Genomic DNA, 22,229 nt, shown 5'->3' with positions numbered 1-22,229 from the left:
GCGCTGCACCTCGGTTTCTGGAGCCCCCAGGTACCAGCATCAGCTCCCTGCAGCCTAGCACAGCTCTGGCACTGCAGGAGGTCCCCAGAGCCAGATGGGAACACACTGCTCCCTGCACACAGCACCTTCCCCTGGCTCCTGACCACGCACAGAGCACCCACAAACCAAACCACAGCCCTCAGCTCAGTCTTACCTTGCAAGTCCGCTGTGCTTGAAAGGGCCAGACCTCACACCCCAGCAGGCTGCTCACCTCCAGCCAGCAGCTCTGTTCAGCTCCAGCTGCTTTATCACCTCCTCCTCCTCTGCCAGGTGCCTCTGCCTCCTTGACGAGGGTCCCACTGCAACAGAGCTTGCTGTCGTACCAATCCCTGTCCCTCCCCAATCCCCTGGATTTTGAGTCTGAGAGGGAGGTAAAGTGACAGCAAGAGATGCTTCATATGCAAAAAAAAAAAAAGATTTGCAGTGTTGCAGAGTTTATTTGTGGTCTGTTCCCACTATAACACAGCCCTACATCATCCCTGAGGCAGGTCTGACCCTCACACTTGCTCCTGGAGGCAGAGGCTACAGGGCAAGTAATGTCAGGCACATATGGATGAGCAAAAACCCATTGGCACAGCTAATAACCCTCATACACACCTCCAAAACTTCAACATTTGGTGTGTGACCTTGACAATTCGTCCTAGTGCAGCTCAGCACATGTGGATGTGGATGTGTGTCCCTGCAAAACATACTGGATTGGCCTTGCACTGTCACTTGTAGGCAAAATGGGATGACTGGAGCTTTTGTCCCAAGTCTGCAGGCAGTGGACACTGTCACCTGGGTGGGATGAGCCATCCTTCCCACCATGGTCCCTGCAGGCAGGTGAGGACCATGGTTCTGAGAACACAGATCTCTGCTCTCTTCTACTGCCCAATCCTGTCACAGTTTGAAGCTGGGAAAATTGGTTTTCTCTCCTCTATCAGTGCTCAGGGGCACTGAGGGGATGGTGTGTCCCCAGCATGGCTGGCATGGATGTGTTTGGGGGATTTTAGCCATTCAGTGTTTGCAAGGTAGCAGGGTGAACACAGCCTTGCCTAGGCTTGTAGCTCAGCCAAGCTTAACCAAAGTTTCTCAGAGACCATCTCAGGGAAGTTGCTTTCTATGAAAATTTCCCCTGTGCCAAATTGAAAAGTCCTTTCCCAAAGGGCCTTTGAAGGGAAACAGCTCAGCTGTTCTTACAGCAAAGCTGCATCTTTCTGTCTTAAATCCATGCTCAGAACCAGCATCCTTCAAAGCCAGGTCCCCAGCACACACTCCAGTTCAGCCCAGCAGTTAACATTTGACACAAGCAAACAAACCCAAAGTAATGGTGTGAGCTCTGCCATGTGCCTGCAATGCCCACACAATGCCCACACAATACCCAGGATTTGCCTTCTTGCTCTGGTGACCGTTGTTGTTGTTCCAGGAGAACCCATACCTGTGCAGCGACGAGTGCGACGCCTCCAACCCAGACCTGGCTCACCCACCGAAACTCATGTTCGACAGCGAGGACGAGGGACTGGCCACGTACTGGCAGAGCGTGACGTGGCGCCGCTACCCAGAGCCACTGCTGGCCAACATCACACTGTCCTGGAACAAGAGCATCGAGCTGACAGACGACATCGTGATCACCTTCGAGTACGGGCGACCCACCATCATGATCCTGGAGAAGTCGCTGGACAACGGGAGGACTTGGCACCCGTATCAGTATTACGCAGATGACTGCATGGAGGCCTTCAGCATGCCAGCACGGAGGGTCCGGGACCTCTCCACCACCAGTGCCAACAGGGTCCTCTGCACGGAGGAGTATTCCCGCTGGGCGGGCTCCAAAAAAGAGAAGACCGTCCGGTTCGAGGTGAGGGATCGCTTTGCCATCTTTGCTGGCCCTGACCTCAAGAACATGGACAACTTGTACACTCGACTGGAGAGCGCCAAAGGGCTCAAGGACTTCTTTACCGTGACCGACCTGCGGATGAGGCTGCTGAGACCTGCCCTGGGGGGCACCTACGTGCAGAGGGAGAACTTGTACAAGTACTTCTATGCTGTCTCCAACATTGAAGTCACTGGCAGGTAATGGCTGCTGTGTTTCTTTGGGCATCTCTTCTCAGAGGGACAACACAAGGGTTATCGCTAGGAAAACTAAGCCTTCAGTGTTTCTGCTGACCGATAGATAACCAGTGTTTCTCCCTCTAATAGCCTTTCTCCCCAGGCAAGGCAGCACTGGAAATAAAACAGATGTGTCCTTGCAGGGAACAGCTAGGGCACCTCCAAGGCTGTGTCTGAGAAGAGCTGTGTCCTCCCAGTGCTGGGGGAGCTGGGACATGGCTTGGATGGACAGTCAGGGGCTGAGTTCTCTCCAATACCCTGTGCAAACGCAGCCAGCCCCCACCCAAAAGTCTTAGGGGTGATGCTAGTGGATCTGGGAGGTGAGGAATGAGGCTCACCCCACTAAACTCTGTCTCACTGCCAGTACCAGCAGGATGGGTCATCCTAAGTCAGTCCTGCACCCCTGGAGCAGATGAAGTTTGGGGTGAGGGCAAACCCTCTGACAGATCTGGGGCAGGGGAGGCAGGAGGGGGGGGTTGTTTCTCCTGGGTTTTGTTTTTTTTTCTCTGTACTATGCCATATGCTACATTATGACATCAACCAAAAATGCAAAGTAAGGTGGAAAAGTGCCGAGATGGCTAATTTCCCATCCAGCCTGTGGCTTCGGCTTGTGCGAGACTTACAGACGAGAGGGGAAAAAATCTCCCCATCACCCACCCCGTGCTAACAAGCATCACCACAGTGACAGAGGAGCCGTTTGTATCGGATCCAAACTCTTTGCTTCTGAGACTTGTGAGTAGAAATGTTTTGCAGGTGCCACTGAGACTGCCTTTGAACAGGCTCCAAGGGGAAGGAAGCCGCAGCGAGGGGTGGGAGAGCCTTTTCCACCCGCCAGGGCAGGCAGGAGGCAGCACTGAAGGGCTAGGTCTTTCTCACAGTGTGGTTGCCTGTCTGGGATGAGCAGCTGTGGTTCTCAGCTGGGTTGGTGGCATCTCAGGGTGCCCACCGTGAGGATTGCTTGGGGAGGAGCCCTGGGGGGCTCAGGCACACAGGTAGAGGAGCAGGAGAGCAGCTCTGTGTGTAAGGTTTCAGTGCAATGTGCTTCTGTATAAATATGTGAGACAGGCATTTTACACCTGACCATAAGAAGTATTTCCAAGTGTGCTAAATATCCACAGTCCTCAAACAGCTCAGGATGGAGTAAAATAGCAAAAAGGGTGAAAGGGAGGGAAAGCAGTAAGAGTTGGAGCTGGTGTATCAACCTATCCAGGCTGCTTAGACTCTGTGACAGGGACACAGAGTTTTCAGCTCAGAAAGTGGTAAATGAGGACTAAATGTTTGATGTCAACACTTACATAATGACCTTTGGCTTCTAAGCATGGACCTAATTGTGCAGATAACCAAGGACTTGTTGCTGCAGCTGTGGGATGCTTGATGCTTCAGAGTTAAAGTACTGATGGTGCCCTGGGAAAGCCTTCCTCCTCCTCCCTCTACCTTCTCTGCCTGCCTTGGGCAGGATTTGTTACTTCAGTCCTTTGGACTTCAGGCCATGTTGATGGGATGCTCCCTAAACCAGCACCTTGCTGTTGGTTGTCCTCCTCTCCCCACACCCAGTCCCCCACCAGCTTTTGAACTCACTGGCCAAATTTAATACCAGTTAATAGCATCAGATACCAGTTCAAGAGAGAAAACCCCCACCAATTTTGTGAAAAGAGGCAACTAGGGCAGGGGAGGAAAACCCTTTCAAACACCCAAGGGTGGAGGGGGGAGCACAACGTCTATGAGATATCTGAGATTCCACAGCCACCTGCACCCTGAGGACAGCACTGGCGAGGGAGGGTCAGGCTGAGAACGCCCAGTGGAAGCTGCAATGCTGCTCTTTAGCTGGGGCCAGAACAAGACAGGTTGGGGTTTGTTGGCTGGTTCCTGGCTGCCTCCCCCCAGGGCTGGCACGATGCCGGCGTGGCCAGCTGCCCACGGCTGCTGCAGAGCCTGCTCACCTCCTCTTCCCTCTTGGCTCTGCTCACCAGGAGCTGCCTGACTGACTCCTCCAATGCAGCAGGACCTCTGGGAGGACAGGGCTTTTCCTTGGCTGGGAACAGAGAAACCTCTGAAATCTGCTTCTTTTTTTTTTTTTTTTTTAGCCCAAACTCCAAGTCCTGAGTTACAGCAAGACCTAGCTTTGTACTGCTCCAGCTCTCCCAGCTTGCTGGGTTAGTTCCCAGGAGAGTGGCACACTCATCCTGGACAGGGAAGAGGTCAATGCTTGTTCTGTGTTGACTCTTCCAGCCCTGTGCCCAGCTGAGGAGCTGTGGATAAGTGGTGTATAAGATGGAGAAGCTTCACGTGAATTAACTCTGCTCCTGTGATTATTCCAGTCCCAGCAAGCAGGTTTTTTCACTGAAAAGCAATCTGATCCCAGCTGTAAGCAAAGCCAGTTACAGTGCAGGGACTAAAACCAAATTAAATCTTGTGTATGGCTCAACAAGGGATGGGTTATTGAGAGGAAGAGAGGAGAAATCAATGTGAGCCTGACAGGAGCACTGTGCAGGGAAGGGGGGAAGGGCAGGCAGGGATGGGGATGGATACACACTGCCTCTTCCAGGACGTGGGAACAACCATGCTTGAGGAACAGGAGGAAAGTGCCTAAATAAGATGAGGATAGTGTTAGGGATCCACTACAGGGGTCATGAAAACAAGAGGGAAATGATGATGAAGAATTGAGGGCTCAAAGACAAAAAAGCAGCCAAAAAATTCCACCTGGAGAGCAGAGACTGAGCAGCCCTGGGAGGCTGGAGGAGCTGTGCCAGGCACAGTGTGTGGCACTGGAGGAGCTGTGTGTGCTGTCAGAGTTTGTGACATTGCCTGTGCCCCTGTACAGCACCAGGATTTTGGCAGGCAGCTGGCAGTGCCCATGGGGTGATGAGACATGACTGCTCATTTTCCTCTCCCTTGAGGAGAAGGGGAAGGAGTTTGCTGCCTTCTCTTGTCCTGTAGACCAGGTAGACCAGAGCAGCCAATAGTTTGCCAGAGAGTCTAGTGAATCCTGAGGGTCACTGCTTCTTTGCTGGGTGTTGGAGCAATGGGCTGGTGCTTCAGGGTCTCCTCTGCATCTCCTCCTGCCACAACCTCACCCAGGTCCATTTCTCCGTTCATGACTGACAGTTTATTTTTACTCTCTTTCTTCTTGGTATCTTTTTCTTTTTTTTTTTTTTCATTCTTCCATCCTGTCCCTATTGATCTGCAGAGTAACTGGAGATGCTGAAGAGTCAAGACAGGAATAGACACTCACAAGCCCTTGGCCTGTGTGTTGTGTGTGTGCCAGGCAGGGTGGGGAAGGGAAGTGGAAAGACTTTTCCCCACAGGTCTCTATTCATTGCTTAGTTTTCTCCTCGGTGCAGCAACGAGCTTGGCCATCTACTCAGGAACGGGTGAATGAGCTTTTCCTGGCTGCTGGGACTGCTGGTTGGTGTGATAAAGCCACTGGGTCTCTTTCCATTACACACTGTGTCTCTTTGGAGTAATTTTTTCCCCCTCATAACGTCAGTCACCGCCGTGCTCAGCAGGGCACGCTCCATCACGGAGACATTAATAAGCTGTAATTGAAGTTAATGTGCCATGGCCAGGACATGTGGATCCAGTTAGGAGAAATCAGATTGAGCAGAAGTGAATCAATTTTAGGCTGATTATTAAGATTTCTCTCCTTAGTCCTCCCCTGTCCCAGTGCATGCACTGTCTGTCTGTCTGTCCATCCTGCTGGTGATGAGCAGTCCCTGGAGGAAGGAGGAGGAGGGAGCATTCCTCATCACTGAGCAGCTCCATAGAATCATAGAATTTTAGGGGTTGGAATGGACTTTATAGATCATCTAGTCACAACCCCACTAGAGCAGGATGCTCAAGGCTTCATCCAGCCTGGCTTTGAAACATGGAACAGTGAACATGGAGCAGTGTCTCCTCTCAGGCTGCACTCAGGTTGGAGAAGTACCAACAAGATGAGGTTTCCAGTTTTGTAATGGCATTTCCTTTCTTCTCTTCACCAATTGCATTTCTGAGGGTTTCCTTGTCTTCTTCTTTGCTTACACAAAAGAATTGAAGGGAAAGGCCCTCTGTGCTCCCTTGTTCTTTCCCTGCACTCTCAGTGCCATGCATGGATGCTCTCCGGGAGGCTTTTCTCTCCCCATGACTTGGAGAGTTTGCACTAGTGGAGAGCAATTTTGCCCAGCCTGTTATCCTGGTGCCAACAGGCAGGATCAGGCACTCTGGACCTGGAGGATCAAGGCCATCCCTCAAAGCACCTTCTGCAATAAATGGAGCTGGTTGATTGTCAGCGGTACCCACATGCAAGGGATATATTTTTCTGCATTCGTGGTGAGTCTTGAGACATGCAGATGCTCAATGCTGCATTGCTGTTAAAGATGAAGCAATTCCTGCTCAGCCTGGTCACTGACTCCTGCTCTGTCCTCTAGGCCAGTGTATTGAAGGCAGCTCAGTGCACTTACCCTGCAGCTATAGCTCAGCTCAAACCAGGGGTGCCAGCACAAAGTGTGTTCAGGCTGCCCCTGGCTGCTTTGCCCTGCTTGGACATTCCTCCTTCTGGCTCTGTTGATGAAGTTGTTGGAGAGCCTCCAGCTGATCTTGACTTCTCCAACAAAGCTGTCTCTAAAAGGGAAAAAAGAAGCAGGTTTGGTCTGTGGAACAGTCTCTTGTTGAGGGTCTTAGGTTCAATGTTGTTGTTGTTATCCCCACTGAGCACCTCTCCCTGGGGAGCAGAGTGGGTCCTGCACCACTACTGCTTCACCAAAGGGGAACAGGCAGGACTTGGGGTGAATAGTCTGTGAGAACATGGGCTTCCCCAGCTGAGCTTGCACAGCCCCAGTGTTGGAGCTTCAGCCCCAAAATAGTCATGGGCTCACCCAAACATCCCCCAAGAACTAGCCCAATACCCCTACAGTCCTTGGTCAGCTGCTGCCCACCCTCAGCAGCTTTGGGAAGACCACAAAACCCAGGGCAAGCACTGCCTGTGCCTGTCCCCACTCCTTGCCCTGCAGCTCCTGGCAGCCAGATTTTGGGTCCCAGGAGGTAACAGCATCCTCATGTCAAGGACGGCCAAGCCTGTGCCAATGGTGCACCGTGTTCCTCAGCCTGTCCTCGCCTCCATGCTGGGCAGCCCCCGAGAGCTGGATGGCTGAATTTCCCTGGCATTCCTTCAGGCTGGAATCAGCTTGAGTTCAAGCAAAATCTTGCACTTGGTCATATAGTGAAATTAAGTCAATGTGGAGCAACTGTTTGTTTGAGTCTCACAAAGGTTTCTGCTCCCACTGCAGCAAGATGGAGGAGAAACTTGCTGAGCAGGAGGGAGAGAGTTAGCAAGAAACCCACAGAGCTCCTCCTTCCCCCAGACACTCCTGATGCTTTGTCAATAGCCAGAGACAGATGCCCAAGGTCCTATTACCTGCTCCTGGCTTTGGTTTGTGAAGGGTTTTTATTTCCCCTCCGATTTTGTTGCCGAGTTGCGTCCGGCCCTGAGCAGATAATAGAATTTCATCGATAGACTGAGAAGGTGATGTATGTTAAAGCACTTAATATAAAGAGACTTCTACAGGAGCCCAAATTCAATTTGGCCAATGAACTCAATTGCAGGCATTATTGCATTCCAGGAGAAAGACCAAGAGCATTTATACACATTACTCTGCAAATATTTATGTTCACATATCTGTGTGATGTCCTTTTCACCCTTCCTCCCTTCTGCTGCTTGACCCCCTAATGGGGAAGTTTGGTTTTGTGTTTGCTTTTTAAGACAGCTTTGAATGTAAATAATGTTCCACCAGTCAGCAGGATCTTGACAGCTGGTGAGTGTCAACTTATTTCAAATAAATAGCCTCTCGATGGGAACAGCCAGCTAGCGTGCTCTCCACTTTGGCATCTTTTAAATTGTCTCCTCTTTGTAACCCAAACCTCAAATCATTTCAAAGGGCAGTGAGGAGGGTTCCTTCCTGCCGGGAGGGCTCATCCATCCCTACCACACATCGAAAAGTAAAAACCCACAAGGAAAATAACCCACTCACAACATGATCCTCTGACCTAACTCAGGGTTTTGTTTCAGTTTTTTGGCTCTGCACAAAACAGTGAAACCCAGAAGTCTCTCTCTCCCTCATTCAAGCTGAAAGAAACAACACATTAAAATTGCTTTTCCTCCCCTTTGGCCCCTGGACCACAGGCTCAGGTAAGCTCCCAGCCCTGCTCCTGGGATCAATGAGCCACCATCACCTTCTTCAGCCCCTTCAGCCCTGCTCCAGCCACTGGCAACAGCAAACTTCTGCTGGTGCAATCTCCCAGCAAGGCAAATCCTATATAACTGCTCTCCACAAAGGGACTGTTCCTCTTCCATGGCCCAGACATTAGAAGCTATTTTTACCTGCTTCCACACGCACAGATGGGCCAGAAACAATCCACACTCAGCACCCGTTATGCTTTGCCCAAAAGATTTGCTCCCTGCTTTTGCTGAGCTGCCAAAACAGTTGCAAAAGAGCAAGTAGAAAGTGGGTAAGTGATGGCCAGGCAGCTGCTGGAGCACACTGTGAGCAGCGGCTGGGGATGACAATAGAGAGATGGAGAAGAGTTATTCATGTTTTCCCTGAGCTGAGGTCGGTTGAAACATCGTTTTCCTTGGGGACAGAGAGGAAAGAGCTCCCTTCAAACACGTTGTCCCATGAGACTCATTAAAGGCTCATCAATTACAGTGAGAGCAAACAATTCAGGGGAAAGCTCTGATAAGCCTTGCCTTGGCCAGCAGTCATTAGCAGCTCTCCACTGAGTGCTGCCTCTCCCCAACACGAGCTCAGGAGAGCAGAAAGGGAGCAGGGGGGCAAAGCCAAGCCCATGGTGGGGGTGGAAAGCAGGAATCTGGTGGCTCAGAAGCCAGAAGGAAGGGACCTGTCTCCACTGAATCCCTGGGGCCACGCAGTAACATCCTCATGGTGAGCACAGGGTGGAGATGAGTGTCCAGGCTGGACTGCAAAGATACTTAGAGGGGAGGTGGTGACCCACTGTAGTGGACTTCTGCTGTCCTCACCCAGGCTTTCTCAAGGAGCTCAGGGCAGGCAGTATTGTCTCGTGGGAGCTGGGTGAGAGGTGAAAGGGGATGGAGCAGCTCTCTGGGTCTCCATCCATCCAGCACATGGTTCCTCCAGCCCTACCCAGCACAGCAGTGGGGTCAGTGCATCAGGCCTGAAGGGCCATGCCAGCACCACAAGGCTGGCTCAGCCCTGAGTCAGGGATGACAAGATGCTCTTTGCCTTTCTCTGACTTATTTCCCTGCTCTGCAAGTCAGCCTGTGGGAAGAGGTTGTAAAACACATAAGAATCCTTGGAAGGAAAACTAAGGGTTGGGATGGCTTTTTAAAATTACTTCAAAAGTCATTATTAATGAAAGCTCAGGGAAAGGGGCTGTTTTCCCACTCCCAGCATGGTTTCTGCAGGTTTGCTGCACTCACCCCTTCCTGTGCAGGGGCATCTCCTTCCCTTGCACATGGGCTTGCACCAGACACCTCTCCAGCCACTCACTGCTGTGACCTCCAGAATGCTGACTTGGAGAAATGCAGGAAACTGTTCAAAAGTCATTATTAATGAAAGCTCAGGGAAAGGGGCTGTTTTCCCACTCCCAGCATGGTTTCTGCAGGTTTGCTGCACTCACCCCTTCCTGTGCAGGGGCATCTCCTTCCCTTGCACATGGGCTTGCACCAGACACCTCTCCAGCCACTCACTGCTGTGACCTCCAGAATGCTGACTTGGAGAAATGCAGGAAACTGTTCGGCTAACAAGCTAGAAAAAAAAAAAAAAGAAAAAAAGAAAAGGACACTTTCCTGTAAACTTTCCTTGGCACTCCAAGGTCTGTGATGTTCCCTGGTGAAGGCATTGGCAGCATCAGACCACACTGCACCATTGAGGGAAGGCAGCAGCTGAACAACCTGCCCGAAAATAAACTCATAAATACCCCATTGTGCAAAGCATAATGTCTTGGGCCACACATTGCTCCAGCCACTCTTGCTGGGAATGGTGTGAGCCAGTTTCTGGTTAATGCAAAATGCAGTTGTGTGACTTACTAACAGCCCAGTGCAGGGTGGGTGTCTCTGGGGCATGGTGGGTGTCCAGGGGTGCTGTAGGTCCTGCTGGGTGTGCTCTGGTGCTGCTTTCCTTGGGCTGCTCCCCATCGTGGCTGAATCTTCTGTGGGATCTGAAAGCTCATCGAGAAACAGCACTGTCACTGCTAGCCTTGACCCATGAGCTCAAAAGGAGAAATGCTTCTGGCTCTTCAAATCTCCTCCAGAGCCAGAGAGACCATATTGCAACCAGCACTTTGCTGGAGCAGCCCTGGGGCTGGAGAAGGGCCATCACTGCCTTCTGCAGGACACAGCGCAGGTGTCTGCCCTGCTGCTGCTATTTAAGCTTCATTGCTAAGTAGCTCCTAACCTTTCCCTTCATCCTCTCCTTCCTGCAATGGCTGGTCGCCCGAGGAAGATGAGCAGAGGCAAGCAGGACTAGCAGCTCCCACCCAGGGGACTGGGCTAATGCCATTTACTCCAGTCTCCGCCAGCTGAGTCTTGGCTGGGGAAAGACATTGTGCACAGACCATCAGTGAACGCATGTCCTTGGGCTGTGGGCCCAGAGGAGGAGGCAGAGCAGCCTGAAGAAGGGGTTGAAGCTGAGCAGGGAGGCCAAGATGCAGAAACCTTCACCCAAAACAGGGCTGACAATCAGGGCTGGCTGACAGCACTCGGCTGTTGGCCATTAAATAATGCAGCCTGATTGATTGGGCTGAAAAGTGCTGTGCTGCGGGGTCAGCCTGCTGGGGTTACAGTTCCCTGCTTAGATTGATGATCCTCAAAGGTTGAATTCAGAAAGCAATTCCCTGGTAAAATTGATCCTTTGTATAACAAAAGTTTTGCACAGTGGCAAAGGGCCGAGCAGTGAGAGAAAAGCAGTGACCCAGGCACAGGCAGGCAGGGCAAACAGCTGCCTCTGGTTTCTCTTGAGTTAATCTTCCTTGTTTACACCAATTAGGAAGTGAGGGTCTTCTCTGGGAACAGCAGTGCTCCATCAGCCCTACCTGCAGTGGCTGGAGGACGTCCATGAGCACTCACCCCATCCCCTGGGGCAGGGAGGAGGCAGCTGGGGCTGTCCCAGGAGCTGGTGCTCAGCCCCCAGAACCTCCTCAGCAGCAAGTGAGCAGTGTGTGTGTATGAGCAGACACGTCTGGCTGCCTCCTGCACACATCCATGCCTTGGCAGCAAGAATGCTGGTCCCACTGCTTGGCAAAGGTTTTGTAACTGGAGCCAAATTAATGGTGAACAGGCCTCACCCTCCTGCACAGCAGCAGCTTGGAGCTAGTAGAAACACCCCAAAACATTTGTGTGGCTCTTGGTAGGGGATGCCAGGAGCAAGGATGTGCTACATGCAGAGGGGGTTGATTGAGGATGCACCAGGCCACCGTGGGGACCTGGTGGTGACCACCCAGGACTGACATCCCTACTGCAAAGCTCACAGAGTCAAGGAGTGGAGCCAAGCACTACTCTCCATGTCATCCCAAACTTCAGGGAAAACAAGGGGGATGATGGTCCCTGCATTCCTTGCACCCCCTCCCCCGAGGCTCTTAAACTCCCTCTCAGCTGGATTGCAGGGCTGAGCTCTGGAGCTGGTCCCATCCCCTCACTCCCACCAGAGGAGGAGGGAGGAGAGAGCTGCAGCTCCCAAAAGCTGTTGCTCTATTCAGGCTGGGCCCAGAGCGGCAGCGGTGAGGCTTTGACCTGCTTTAACCCACTATCTTGCCTGCTTTGCTCTCGTCTGCTTGTTTTGAAGTGAGAGAAGGAGGCCACGCTGTGTGGACACTGAATAATTCAGAGCCAGGCTCCGCAGCACTCCAGGGCTGGGCATCAACTCTGCCAAAGGGCTGGGACAGCTCAGCCGAAATCTTTGCTCACCAGAGGCAAAGGGGACACAGAGCAGCTGAAATACAGCATCCCTCCTGTGCAGGTACCAGCCAAAGCCACTTCCTTCCCCCAGACACTTGGATTCGTGGCTTACTCCCAGAGCACCAATGCTCAGAGGCTGTTAGTGCTTTCAGCCGTGACGCTGCATCTCCTGCTCTCACTGACACACAGCCTCGAGTGGAGCATCCTGACTGTGTCTGCCTCTGCTCCCTGGGCCACGTTTTCCTCCTTCCTCCCTTTTTAGAGGCTGCAAAATTCCCTTGTCTGCTTGGTCAGAGACAGGGCAGGGTTGTAAGACAGGGAGAGAGATTGTTCATCCAGCTTATGCTTAGCCTCTGAGCAGGGTTTGCTAGAATTAAGGACAGGGAGGGGAGGGGGAGGAAAAAAAAAATCATACATGAGGTCAGCTTATCCAGCCATGCGTGAGGAGAGCAGAGCACAGGCAGCCTCAGCAGGTCAGGCAGGTGGCTGGGGAGCTTCTCTGGGGGCTCTGGGAGAGAGGCACCAGGAGCTGGGGGTTATGCACAGCACTGGCAGCCAGACTCACATCTCCCAGCCTAATCCAGGCTGTTTATCCCAGTGCAGAGAGAGCACAAGGAGCAGCAGGCCATGTTTCCTCTATCTTCTCTGCAAGCAGTTCGTTCCCTCAGTGCTGCACCTCTTGAGCAATTAGCTCTGTAAACCAAAGCACTGCCCTGTCAGACTTCTCCTCCACCCGTGCACAGAAGGCACAGCAATACTGTTTTCTAATGGTTCTGCTTCTGAAGGTGTAAATTATTGTACAAAGCACTGAAAAAAAACCAGTGGGCTGTGCTAGGGATTGACTGTCTGGAATGAAATGAGATGTTTTGGTCCCCAAAGTCTCTGTCTGATGGCTTGAGCTTGGGCCCAGGAGTCACCAGAGCCACGTGTGACTTATGGGCTCAGCTTCTGTGCTCTGCTCAAGTCACCACCGGAGTCTGAGCAACAGGAATTATTGTGCACAGAGATAATTATTCCCTGTATGCTGCACTACAGCTCATTAAAAGTTTCTTAATGTTTGCAAATTGCTGAATAGTGGTTTTCGTTGTTGCCTTCTTAGATGAGGTGGGGACTAACACATGGATTCTGGTGGTGACTTGTTCTCCGTGTTATTTTGGTCGCAGTGGTTGGGGCTGTGCTGCACAGAGGGAAAAGGTTTTTGTGCTGTGCAGCTTCACACCACAGGAGAAAACACTTCAGCACACTGCACAGGGGGCAAGGACCAAGTCCCACCAGTGTTAGCCATGCTCCTGCATTTAAAGCCTGAGACTACCTCCAAGTAAAAGCCTCAATCTGAGGTAATCACCCAGATTTCTGTAACAGCCTGAAATGTGACTGACTCCTTCCTGGAGTCTCAGCTGTAGACACTGACTTACCATTAAACAGTCTGTGCTTCTGCAGTCAGATGGTGGGAGTAAAGTGTCTCTCATCTTGGAATGAAGACTGCAGATCCACCTTGGGCAAGGAAGTGGAAATTGTAACCCCAGCACCAGATACCTGGGAAAAGAGCTGAGTTCAGTGAAAAAGTCCTGCAAAAGGAACAGGAAAGGGGTAACCAGCCTGGCTTCAGCACTGCATTTTCATGCATACAGACAGCACTATGGCAGGGGCAAGGACGAGCAGCAGTAACACCTGACAGCTCTTCCCTGTCTTCCTCCTGCAGGTGTAAATGCAACCTCCATGCTAACCTGTGCACCTTCAAAGAGGGAAGTCTCCAGTGTGAGTGTGAGCACAACACCACGGGGCAGGACTGCGGCAAGTGCAAGAAGAACTTTCGCTCCAGGTCTTGGCGAGCAGGATCCTACCTGCCTCTCCCTAATGGGTCCCCCAATGCATGTAAGTAACCTGCAGTGAGCCAGCCCTGCCTACACTCCCACCTGGGGCTGCCCAGTGCCCACGATGGCTGTGGGTTATCATCTTGTCCTTCTCCAACTGGAATCAGGGTGGGATGCTCAGCTTTCCGAAGGGAAGGAGGTATTTACCCCATCTTGCCACACAGAGAAATGACAGAGGATCTGGTGGATGCAGAGGTGATATCTTGGCTGCTGGTAGATGAATGATGAGTCTAAATGATGGTCAAGAACAGGGAGGATGACCTTGGGCCAAGATGGCTTTGTGGCAACGCAAATTGTTGTCCTTTGGAGAAGACATTGCTTAGCCAGAGTAGAGCACTGGCTGTTGAGCAGTCCATGGCTCAGGCACTGCTCAGCTGCAGGAATTCTGGATCCTGTTCTCTGTGTGTTGGTGTTTCAGGCAAGAGCCGTGAGCTGCAGTCCCTGTGAGCAGCTCCAGTCTCATCCAATTGCTGCTGGAGCAAAGCTGTGACAGAAGCAAAGGCGCAGGCGAGATGGAGAATGCATACCCACCATCATCAGAGCAGGGGAATTGGGGCAAGAAACATCACAGATGGGCCTGTTCCTCCTGGGTTTCTGTCCACTCCACATTAGCAGACTTGTTTAAATGTCATGAAGCCACAGTAGCCACTCCAGCCTTTCAAGCAGCAGCTTTGAGCATTACCAAAGAGAATCTTTTCCCTCCCTCCCCCCAAATTTTTTGAAAGATTTATGTGCTTTAAGATGATCAAAGCTGAAATTCAGGCTCCGAAGGCCGTGACGGGAATGTTTTGTGTGTGCCAGGGCTGGTAGACGAGCAGGTTCTTTGAAAGGGAATGAGCTTGTCAGCTCCCACCAAGCGGCTGCATTGCTTCAAAGGAGCCTGGGAGAGTTTCTGGTGTTGACAGGCACAGACATGCTGTTCTCTCCCGTTCCTTGTGTCTCTTCCTATTTCTCTTTCTCCTCTGCTCTTTCTTCTCCCATTCATCTCTCTTCTCATCTGCCACTCAGTCTTCTTCCTCCTCCCCACCCCAATTCTCTCTGCTGCTTCCTCCTCCCCACCATCAACATCCTTCTCCTCTGCATCAGAGGCAGTTCTCTGAAGCCATCTCCACTTGGTAGTCCTGCCTCTTCCATCGCTGCTCCTGTGCTTTATATTCATGCAAAGCTGAGACTTTCCACGATTCACCCACTAGACAGCAGGGAGGCCCATGGCCTTTAGTCTCCTGGGTGCCAAAACCAGAAGCTGGTCCTGGGATGGACTTTGTTCGGCAGGTTTGGAGTTTGTGCCTTGGCAGTGGAGTCTGTGGAGAAAGTGCTGCAGTGGGAAGGATGTTCAGCCCTTCTTGCTCACTGAGAAGTTCCCTGTTCAGACACTACAACTTGTCCTCAGCCAGTGAGTCTCAGAGGATGTGCTTGTCCTTTGCTGAGCTTTCATGGCTGGTCAAGGAGATGGCTAACAAAAAACTCCATCAGCAAGAACCACACTAGTTTTCCTTCCCCAGGTGAAGGGCTTGCTATGGCAAGACCCCATACAGCAATGTCTGGTTGCTTGTATGGTTTGACAAAAGCAGCTTTTAAGCTGTTACAGCATACTGATATGCCTATGAGCAAGACCCCCACTAATTAATTACTGTTCAGTCTCACGTCGTGTGTCTGTGTGATCTTCTGCTGGTAACAGAGCTGATGGTGTCCTGCTTTTCCAGTGACTGGGCTTCTTCTTGGTTTTTTCCAGGTGCAGCTGCAGGCTCAGCCTCTGGCAGTAAGTAAAACCATAACTGAAATGCTGGCATTTTACACCTCAGTGCATGGTCCTCGTGGTTGTCACTAGGCAAAAAAAAATGAAAAGAAAAAAAAGATTATTTTCCATCCATTATCATTTTCCCAGGCAATAAGTCTTCCCTAATTGTGCCTCATTTTCTGTCCTGTCAAAGAGTCTTATATTTTCTTCCTTTGACTTCAGCAGCCTCATTTTGTCTCTTCCTCTGGCATGGTTTCCCCCCATGAGGTTCGTTAGTATGGCAGCCGGAAAGGAAATAAAAAAAGACTCTTCAAAATCACTAATGCTTGCTGTGAACTGCCCCCACCCCCAAAGTATTGCAGATTTCTGCTCTGAGAAGGAGCTGGGTGTGAATTATTTGGCATAGAATCTAGTCTGGGTCACCTTGGTCTATCAATTAAAAAAAAACATATAGAGCGTGTGTACATCTGTATGTACACGTGTATGTGTAGGAACATATGTCTGTGAAGTGTCTGCAGCAAAGGCAGCAGAGCTCAGCAGGGATTGCTGCTGCAAGATTGATGGTATGAGAGGACTCCTTATTTAACAAAGCTGGAGGTAGTTGGATATCAAAGAGCCTGGAGTTTTGGGTAAGCAGAAGCCTGGGTTGGAATTTTGTGGCTCAGAATTACCCTCCAGAAGAATCAAATCAGAGAGCTGAATGAATAATGAATTCTTTGGTTTGCAGGCAAGTGGAAGAGAATTGGTGGAGAAAACAGTTTCAGGGAAATGCAAATGCAATTAAGAGAAATGCACCTAATTGGAAAGTGAAGGACAGGTTTTGTGGCTAAATGAACCATATTTAGGTTTTAAGTTGTTAAATGCATACAATTTTCAAGGAAAAATTAAAAGTCTGCCTTAAGTAATTTAGGATTAAAAAAATTAAATGTTTTAACAGTCCAAAATATTCTTCACCTTTCTGGTCAAAACCATTTTGGTAACTTTTTTTCCTTGCTTAACAGAGCTTGGCATCCTCAGCACTAACTTTATTTCACTGGAAAATGTTTCCCATCAAAATTTTCTACTAGGGGAGTGCTGGGAGAGATGTGCAGGAGGTGGACAGGAGGGATTTGTGTCCAAGGCCAGTTAAGGAGAGATTATTTAGCCCACATAGGAGACTAGAAGTGACCTAAATTAAGTATTTAAACTAGCTCAGGGCTATTATGAAATTAAGCATGATAATCTGCATGAAGCAGTGGGACAAACAAGGACAGGAGGGCAGCAGGTGTAAGTTAAGTAGGAATTTGTGTTCCAGTGCTATTTTAGTTCAGGCTGTTGCAGCGAGTGCGGTGGGTTTGGCACTGCACCTGGGTCTGCTCCCACCTGGCTCCGTGGGGACTTGCTGACCCTAAGCCATTAATTAGCAGGGTGCCAGTGGAAATGAACACGTGCCAAAAGTCCCAGTTGGTTCTGATGGTGCCAGGTAGGTTGGTGCCTGTGGGGTGGCAGAAGGGAATGGTGCTGTATATGGAGCTGGGGCAAGCTGGGCATGTAGAGGTTGGGCAGTGAGACAACTTGGGCCCTTGGCACCTCCTGCCTTCATTTCTCCTTTTCAACATAATTGGCAATTAGTTTATGATAGAGCTCTAAGTATTTAAGCCAATATCTGCACCAACAGAGTAAGCTGATACAGGCACAGCCTCCAGCCCCTGCACACAGTCACTGTGTCCAGCGTCACTGAGTCGCCGGCGCCTTAATCCTCTCCGTGCCCCAGTTGTAACCACGCTGAGAAATCAGTCACCAGTTCAACCCAGCAGCAGCAGCCTCATGAGTGTGTGAGCTGGCAAGAAACCCCTCCATTCCCCCTCCAACCTCTTCTCTTTGCTTGTCAGCATATGAGCGACCGCAGCGGGGAAACACAGCCAAAACCACCACTGCAAAAACCACCACCGCAAAAACCACCACTGCAAAAACCACCACCACAACTACAACCACCACCACCACCACCCCCCTACCAGCCACCACCACCCAGCCAGGTGGGTGCCATGCTCCCTGCCTTGCTTGGAGGCCAGGTCTCCACTTCCAGGTTCTTCTTTTCAGCTGCTTCCCACGGGGCTGCTGTGTCGGTGGCCGTGGATCTGTGCTCTGTAGGATGATAAAGGAACATGGATAAAAATCACCCCGACTCGGTTCATATCCCCCAGCCTCCAGGCAGCCCTGGTTTGCTGTTGTCTCTATTCAGCCCAGGGGCACTGTGACATGTCTAACACAAGCCAGGAACAAGTGTTCTGGTTGCTGTAAGCAGGGACTTAGCCACAGTGGGACCACCTCAAAGCCAAGAGACAACCACCCCATGGGTTGCCTTCCCCCCTCGCCAGCTGTCACTCTGTCACCATCAGGGATACAAGAAGTAAAACCCAGAACTGGATGCAGAGGAACCATTGCCTTTCTCTGTTTTCTCTCAGTTTTGTTGTTTTTTAAAAGGTTTTCCAAATCCATCCCTCCTAGAGCCACTTGGCAATGTTGCATGGCTACAAGAGATGCTCTTACAGCTCCATCACAAGGCAGGGCAGGAAAGCAATGAAGACTTTACTGTCCAAATCAAACCATGTATCTCTCTGGAAGGAGAGGGGGAGCTGCACCCCATCCTGCTCTATCCCTGACCTCCTGCCACTTCCCACCAGACTCAGAGCAGCCCAAGGATGGGCTGTTGGGTCCAGGCTCTGTCCCTGCTGGCTCTCCAAATCCTGCACCAAATCCCTGTGGCTGGACTCATGGATGTAATGCAGCTGGCTCCAGCTGCAAGGGCAGTTTCCCTAGGGCAGAGCAACACTCCAGCATTCCCCAGGCAACCACTGGCCAAGCATCCAGGAAATGCGCAGAGCTGGAGCTCAGGCACGTGCCACAAACATCCTTCCCTAATTCCCAACATCACCCGTGGAGGAAAACTTTTGTCCTTTTTCTAGGGGTTCCTCCTTCCCTCCCACTGTGAACAAGGAGATAGTGTTTTTGCTTGTCTTTTGGAAATGAGCAGATAAAACTTAACAGCAGGACTTTTTTTTTTAAGCTTCTCATGGGAGAATTAGACACGCATTCCTCCCCTTACCATGCTTTCAGGGCCTGATATTTCCCAGGAGGACGTTTTACACCCACAGTATGTTAGTAACAGTCTGTCTGGGGGAGCTGCCAGAAGCCAGTCAAAGGGATGAGGAAACTTGATTGCATGTTTATGCAAATATAGATATAGTCATGGAAGTAACCTGCTTGAGGAGTTAATCAGGAAGCTGAGGGTTTAGGTCCAACTTCTATAGAGTTGGAGTGACCCTGGGAAAAAGAGTGCAAGTCTCAGCTCTGTTAAGAAGTGTTCCTCACCCAAGTCCATGCTGTACCTGTGCAGGAGGAGGTTCATCCACCCTGCCTGGAACCCACACCATCACCACAGCCCCAGGGGATCACATCTCTGTCTGTATCACACACTTAGGGTCATTTGATTTTTATCCATGCTCGCCTGTAGCAACATTATAGGTCTATATTTTTGCTGTGTACATGTGGGTAGTGTGCTTAGTATCTCTCCTGTGTGTGATTTGCAGTGCTCTGCCTTGTGTCATACATCTGGGGTGTGCAGGAGGGCATTGCTGAGGGGTATTCTCTCCTGCCAAACTGCTCTGAGGGACCTGAGAGACACCATGCACCTTGGGATTTATTTCTTCTCCAAAACCTGCTTCCTAGGCAGAGAAAATGTTTTCAGAATGCTTTCATTAACTGGTGGCAAGGGACAAACTTAATGAATTGCAGCCCAGCTGCCAGATCCCTGGCTTGATACAGTGAGGCCTGAGCATCTTGCTCCCATCCAGATCCCCATCCATGTTTCTGCAGAGCCAGATCCCACCCCAGAGTGGTCTGCCTGGGAGTGCTGACACTCCCTGGAGATGCTGCTCCACATAAGAAGGTAGCCAGGGCCACCCAGGAGCTCAGGGACCTGCCCTTACCTGGGCAGCAAGTGGGTTTGCTGCCAAAGGTCCTCTGTGTGCCTTTGCCCAGCAACAGGGAATCAAGGCACAGTTTAATTCTGAGCTGCTTTTGGCCAGAGACATTCCTCCTCCTCCCATCCTACAAAACATAAAGTACTTCATACCATGACATCCCCGAGGGGCTGTGGATCTAACTCACCTGGACCTCAAGGGAAACACCTTGTTAAAGAGGTGACCCCTCGAGCTCCTGGCAGGACACACCTTTGCAGGAAACACAATAATCCCAAGCTGGGTCAGAGTCCCAAAGTGAGATATTCTGTTATTACCTCCCTGCTGAATTTTAGAAGCATTAAAAATCCCTCCTTGCTTTAAAGCCATTAAAGACATTTTTTAAACTCCTGCTTTAAAAGTCCCTGCCCCATCCCTGCACTGTTTCACCCTCTAATTGACACACTGTCTTCTGCCCTCTGAATTTCTGCTTCCCACCCAAGCAAGCACCATCAGACCAGCCTCTGAGTTTGCTGCCTCTGTGCCTGTGACAGAAACAGAGAAAAAAACAGGTATTTAAAGCCAGACCGATGTGTTTTTCCCTTCTCCTTCGTGCCTCCGCACACTAGTGGGTAGCAGCAAGGCAGAAAGCACGTAGGCTAGAGGAGTAGATTAGATTTGGGTTGTCTCTGGGTTGCATGGATCTGCTAGACATCTGCTTCTTTTGGCTGCTCGTGGTGTTTTCCGTGGTCAAGGTGGAGCTGTGGTCACGTCCATAGGATGCTTTTGTGTGCTCGGCATTTGTTGTGTGGTGAGAGGGGAGAGAGAATGAGTTCTTGGGCAAAGTCTGTGGTCTGAAGGCAGTTGGGCTGCCAAAATGGGTAGGAGAAAGGGAAATCACAGAGTTATCCTAAAGAGGATTAATTAAGTGCTCTTCTCATTTGCCTTCTGCAGTTCTGGTATTTCCAAGCCTTCCTTGAAGCCTGTCAGATTCTTCCTTGCCATTTGTTAAATCTTTCCCACGTTCCAAATAAGCACGGAAAAAAAAGTTATTTTTCTTTTTCCTGCTTCCATTTTCCTCCCTGTGGTTCATGGCAGTTTCTGCAGTGCCAGTTCACCTCTGGGCAAAACAGAACCACCCTGTGCCCTGCTTGGTGGTTACGAGCTCCAGCAGAAAGCCAGCACAGACAGCCTGGAGGTCCTGCAGAACTGGGATCTGTGTTTATGTTTCAAGAAGGACTTTTTCAGGGTCCTCCCCCCACTACTCCAGCACTGTTTCCCCCACTGGTTTTTGCTATGAAGTGTGACTTGGTTCAATTGATTCTACTTCCCCAGAAACCCAGCAAGAACAGCAGTTTCCACCAGAGCTGCCCATCGTTTCCCATTTGTATGAACTGGGTTTGGGGGGTAAAATGTGTCTCTTCCCCTTCCAAAATGTAGAACTGTCCATTATGGCCCAGAGCTACGAGGGAAAGGTTCTCTGGATAATGAGCATTAATAATTTTCCTGGCTCTGTAAATGCAATCGAGTGGAGGTGTATGTGAATGACTAAAAAGCAAAATGCCTCCAGGGCTGTTTTTTATTGTGACTCTAATTAAACCCTTGCCAATTTGCACAGGGCTTTTTTCATATTCTCTTTAACACCATATTAATATCAATTGGTTTCCACTTTCCAGCTGAAAAGGACAATGTCTATCACCTTCTCTTAGAGCTTGTCATTTAAAAAATAATCTTTTTTTTTTCTTTTTTTATTCTGCATTGTTTATCATCCCCTTGATGAGGCTGGAAAATCACATTTCTCTCCTACTCGGGTTTGTCCTTTGAAACTTGGCAAGGATCAAGAGATTTTCTGATTTTTTTTTCCCTCCTCCTCCTTATGTTACCCAACTGGAGCTTGAAATTAATAATATGGCTTTTAAAATTTTTAGTCCTTGGTTTGTTTTCTAGCAAACCTAAAGATTGTTACCAATATTGAGGAGCCATGGAGGGGGATGGAGCCAGTGGGGGTGAAGGTTTGCAGGGAAATCAAACAAGTGAGCTATAAATTTCTTGCTGGTTCAATTCCCCTACGGTGGCTTGCAAATTCTTTAATTGGCATTTCTGAGGGAAGAGCAGAGCCTGAAGGAGGGCCTGGAAGTTTGGATCAGAAAACAGGACTTCATGCCTCCATCCCTAGACACGTGTGCTGTTTCTCAGCCCTGTTATTCCAAAGCAGAGAGGTGCACAGCAGTCGCTGAGGTCCTGATGCAAACACATGCTCCAAGCCCTGTGCACTCAGCTGGGCTGAGAAGAGGCAGCTCAGCACTCTGCTGCATCCCACCCTGACAATCCAAGGGCTGCTTGGCCACTCCAGTGCCCGAGGACACACTGGCTGCCCAGTGCCAGCAGCAGCAGCGTTGGCATCGAGCAGGAGTGAGGACCTGCATGGCACTGGGTTGGGGGTGTGGTTTGGGGCTGTGGCCCTCCACAGGAGTGCTACAGGGCTCCTTATGGGGTACCAGCTTCCCCAGCACTCCCAGTAACACAGCTTTCCCCTTTGACCACCGCAAGACTACCCCGAGCTGTCGGCGGCCGCCCCGCTGCAGGTGGGCTCTCCCCTGGCCAAGGCTGGCCCAGGAGCAGAAGGTAGGAGCCACATGGCTGAGCTG

The 22,229-nt window shown here is 50.6% G+C and overlaps 1 protein-coding gene across 1 annotated transcript in view; it reads left to right on the top strand.

The window, feature by feature from the left end:
- The window catches only part of LOC103802029 (netrin-G2-like), a gene marked incomplete at its 3' end in the record, with an annotated part of 38,665 nt that extends 16,459 nt beyond the window's left edge, over positions 1-22,206 (top strand). The window contains exons 2-6 of the mRNA XM_009074469.1: positions 1,445-2,088; positions 13,734-13,906; positions 15,638-15,664; positions 17,515-17,658; positions 22,132-22,206. Of these exons, the coding sequence (XP_009072717.1) occupies positions 1,445-2,088; positions 13,734-13,906; positions 15,638-15,664; positions 17,515-17,658; positions 22,132-22,206 (1,063 nt within the window). The remainder of the gene's footprint in view (positions 1-1,444; positions 2,089-13,733; positions 13,907-15,637; positions 15,665-17,514; positions 17,659-22,131) is intronic.
- Between the last annotated feature and the right edge of the window lie 23 nt (positions 22,207-22,229).

This window comes from Acanthisitta chloris, unplaced genomic scaffold (genome assembly GCF_000695815.1).
Source record: "Acanthisitta chloris isolate BGI_N310 unplaced genomic scaffold, ASM69581v1 scaffold18615, whole genome shotgun sequence".
Classification (NCBI taxonomy): domain Eukaryota; kingdom Metazoa; phylum Chordata; class Aves; order Passeriformes; family Acanthisittidae; genus Acanthisitta; species Acanthisitta chloris.
The sequence above is the reverse complement of the archived record's forward strand: the minus strand, read 5'-3'. Positions and strand labels throughout refer to the sequence as shown.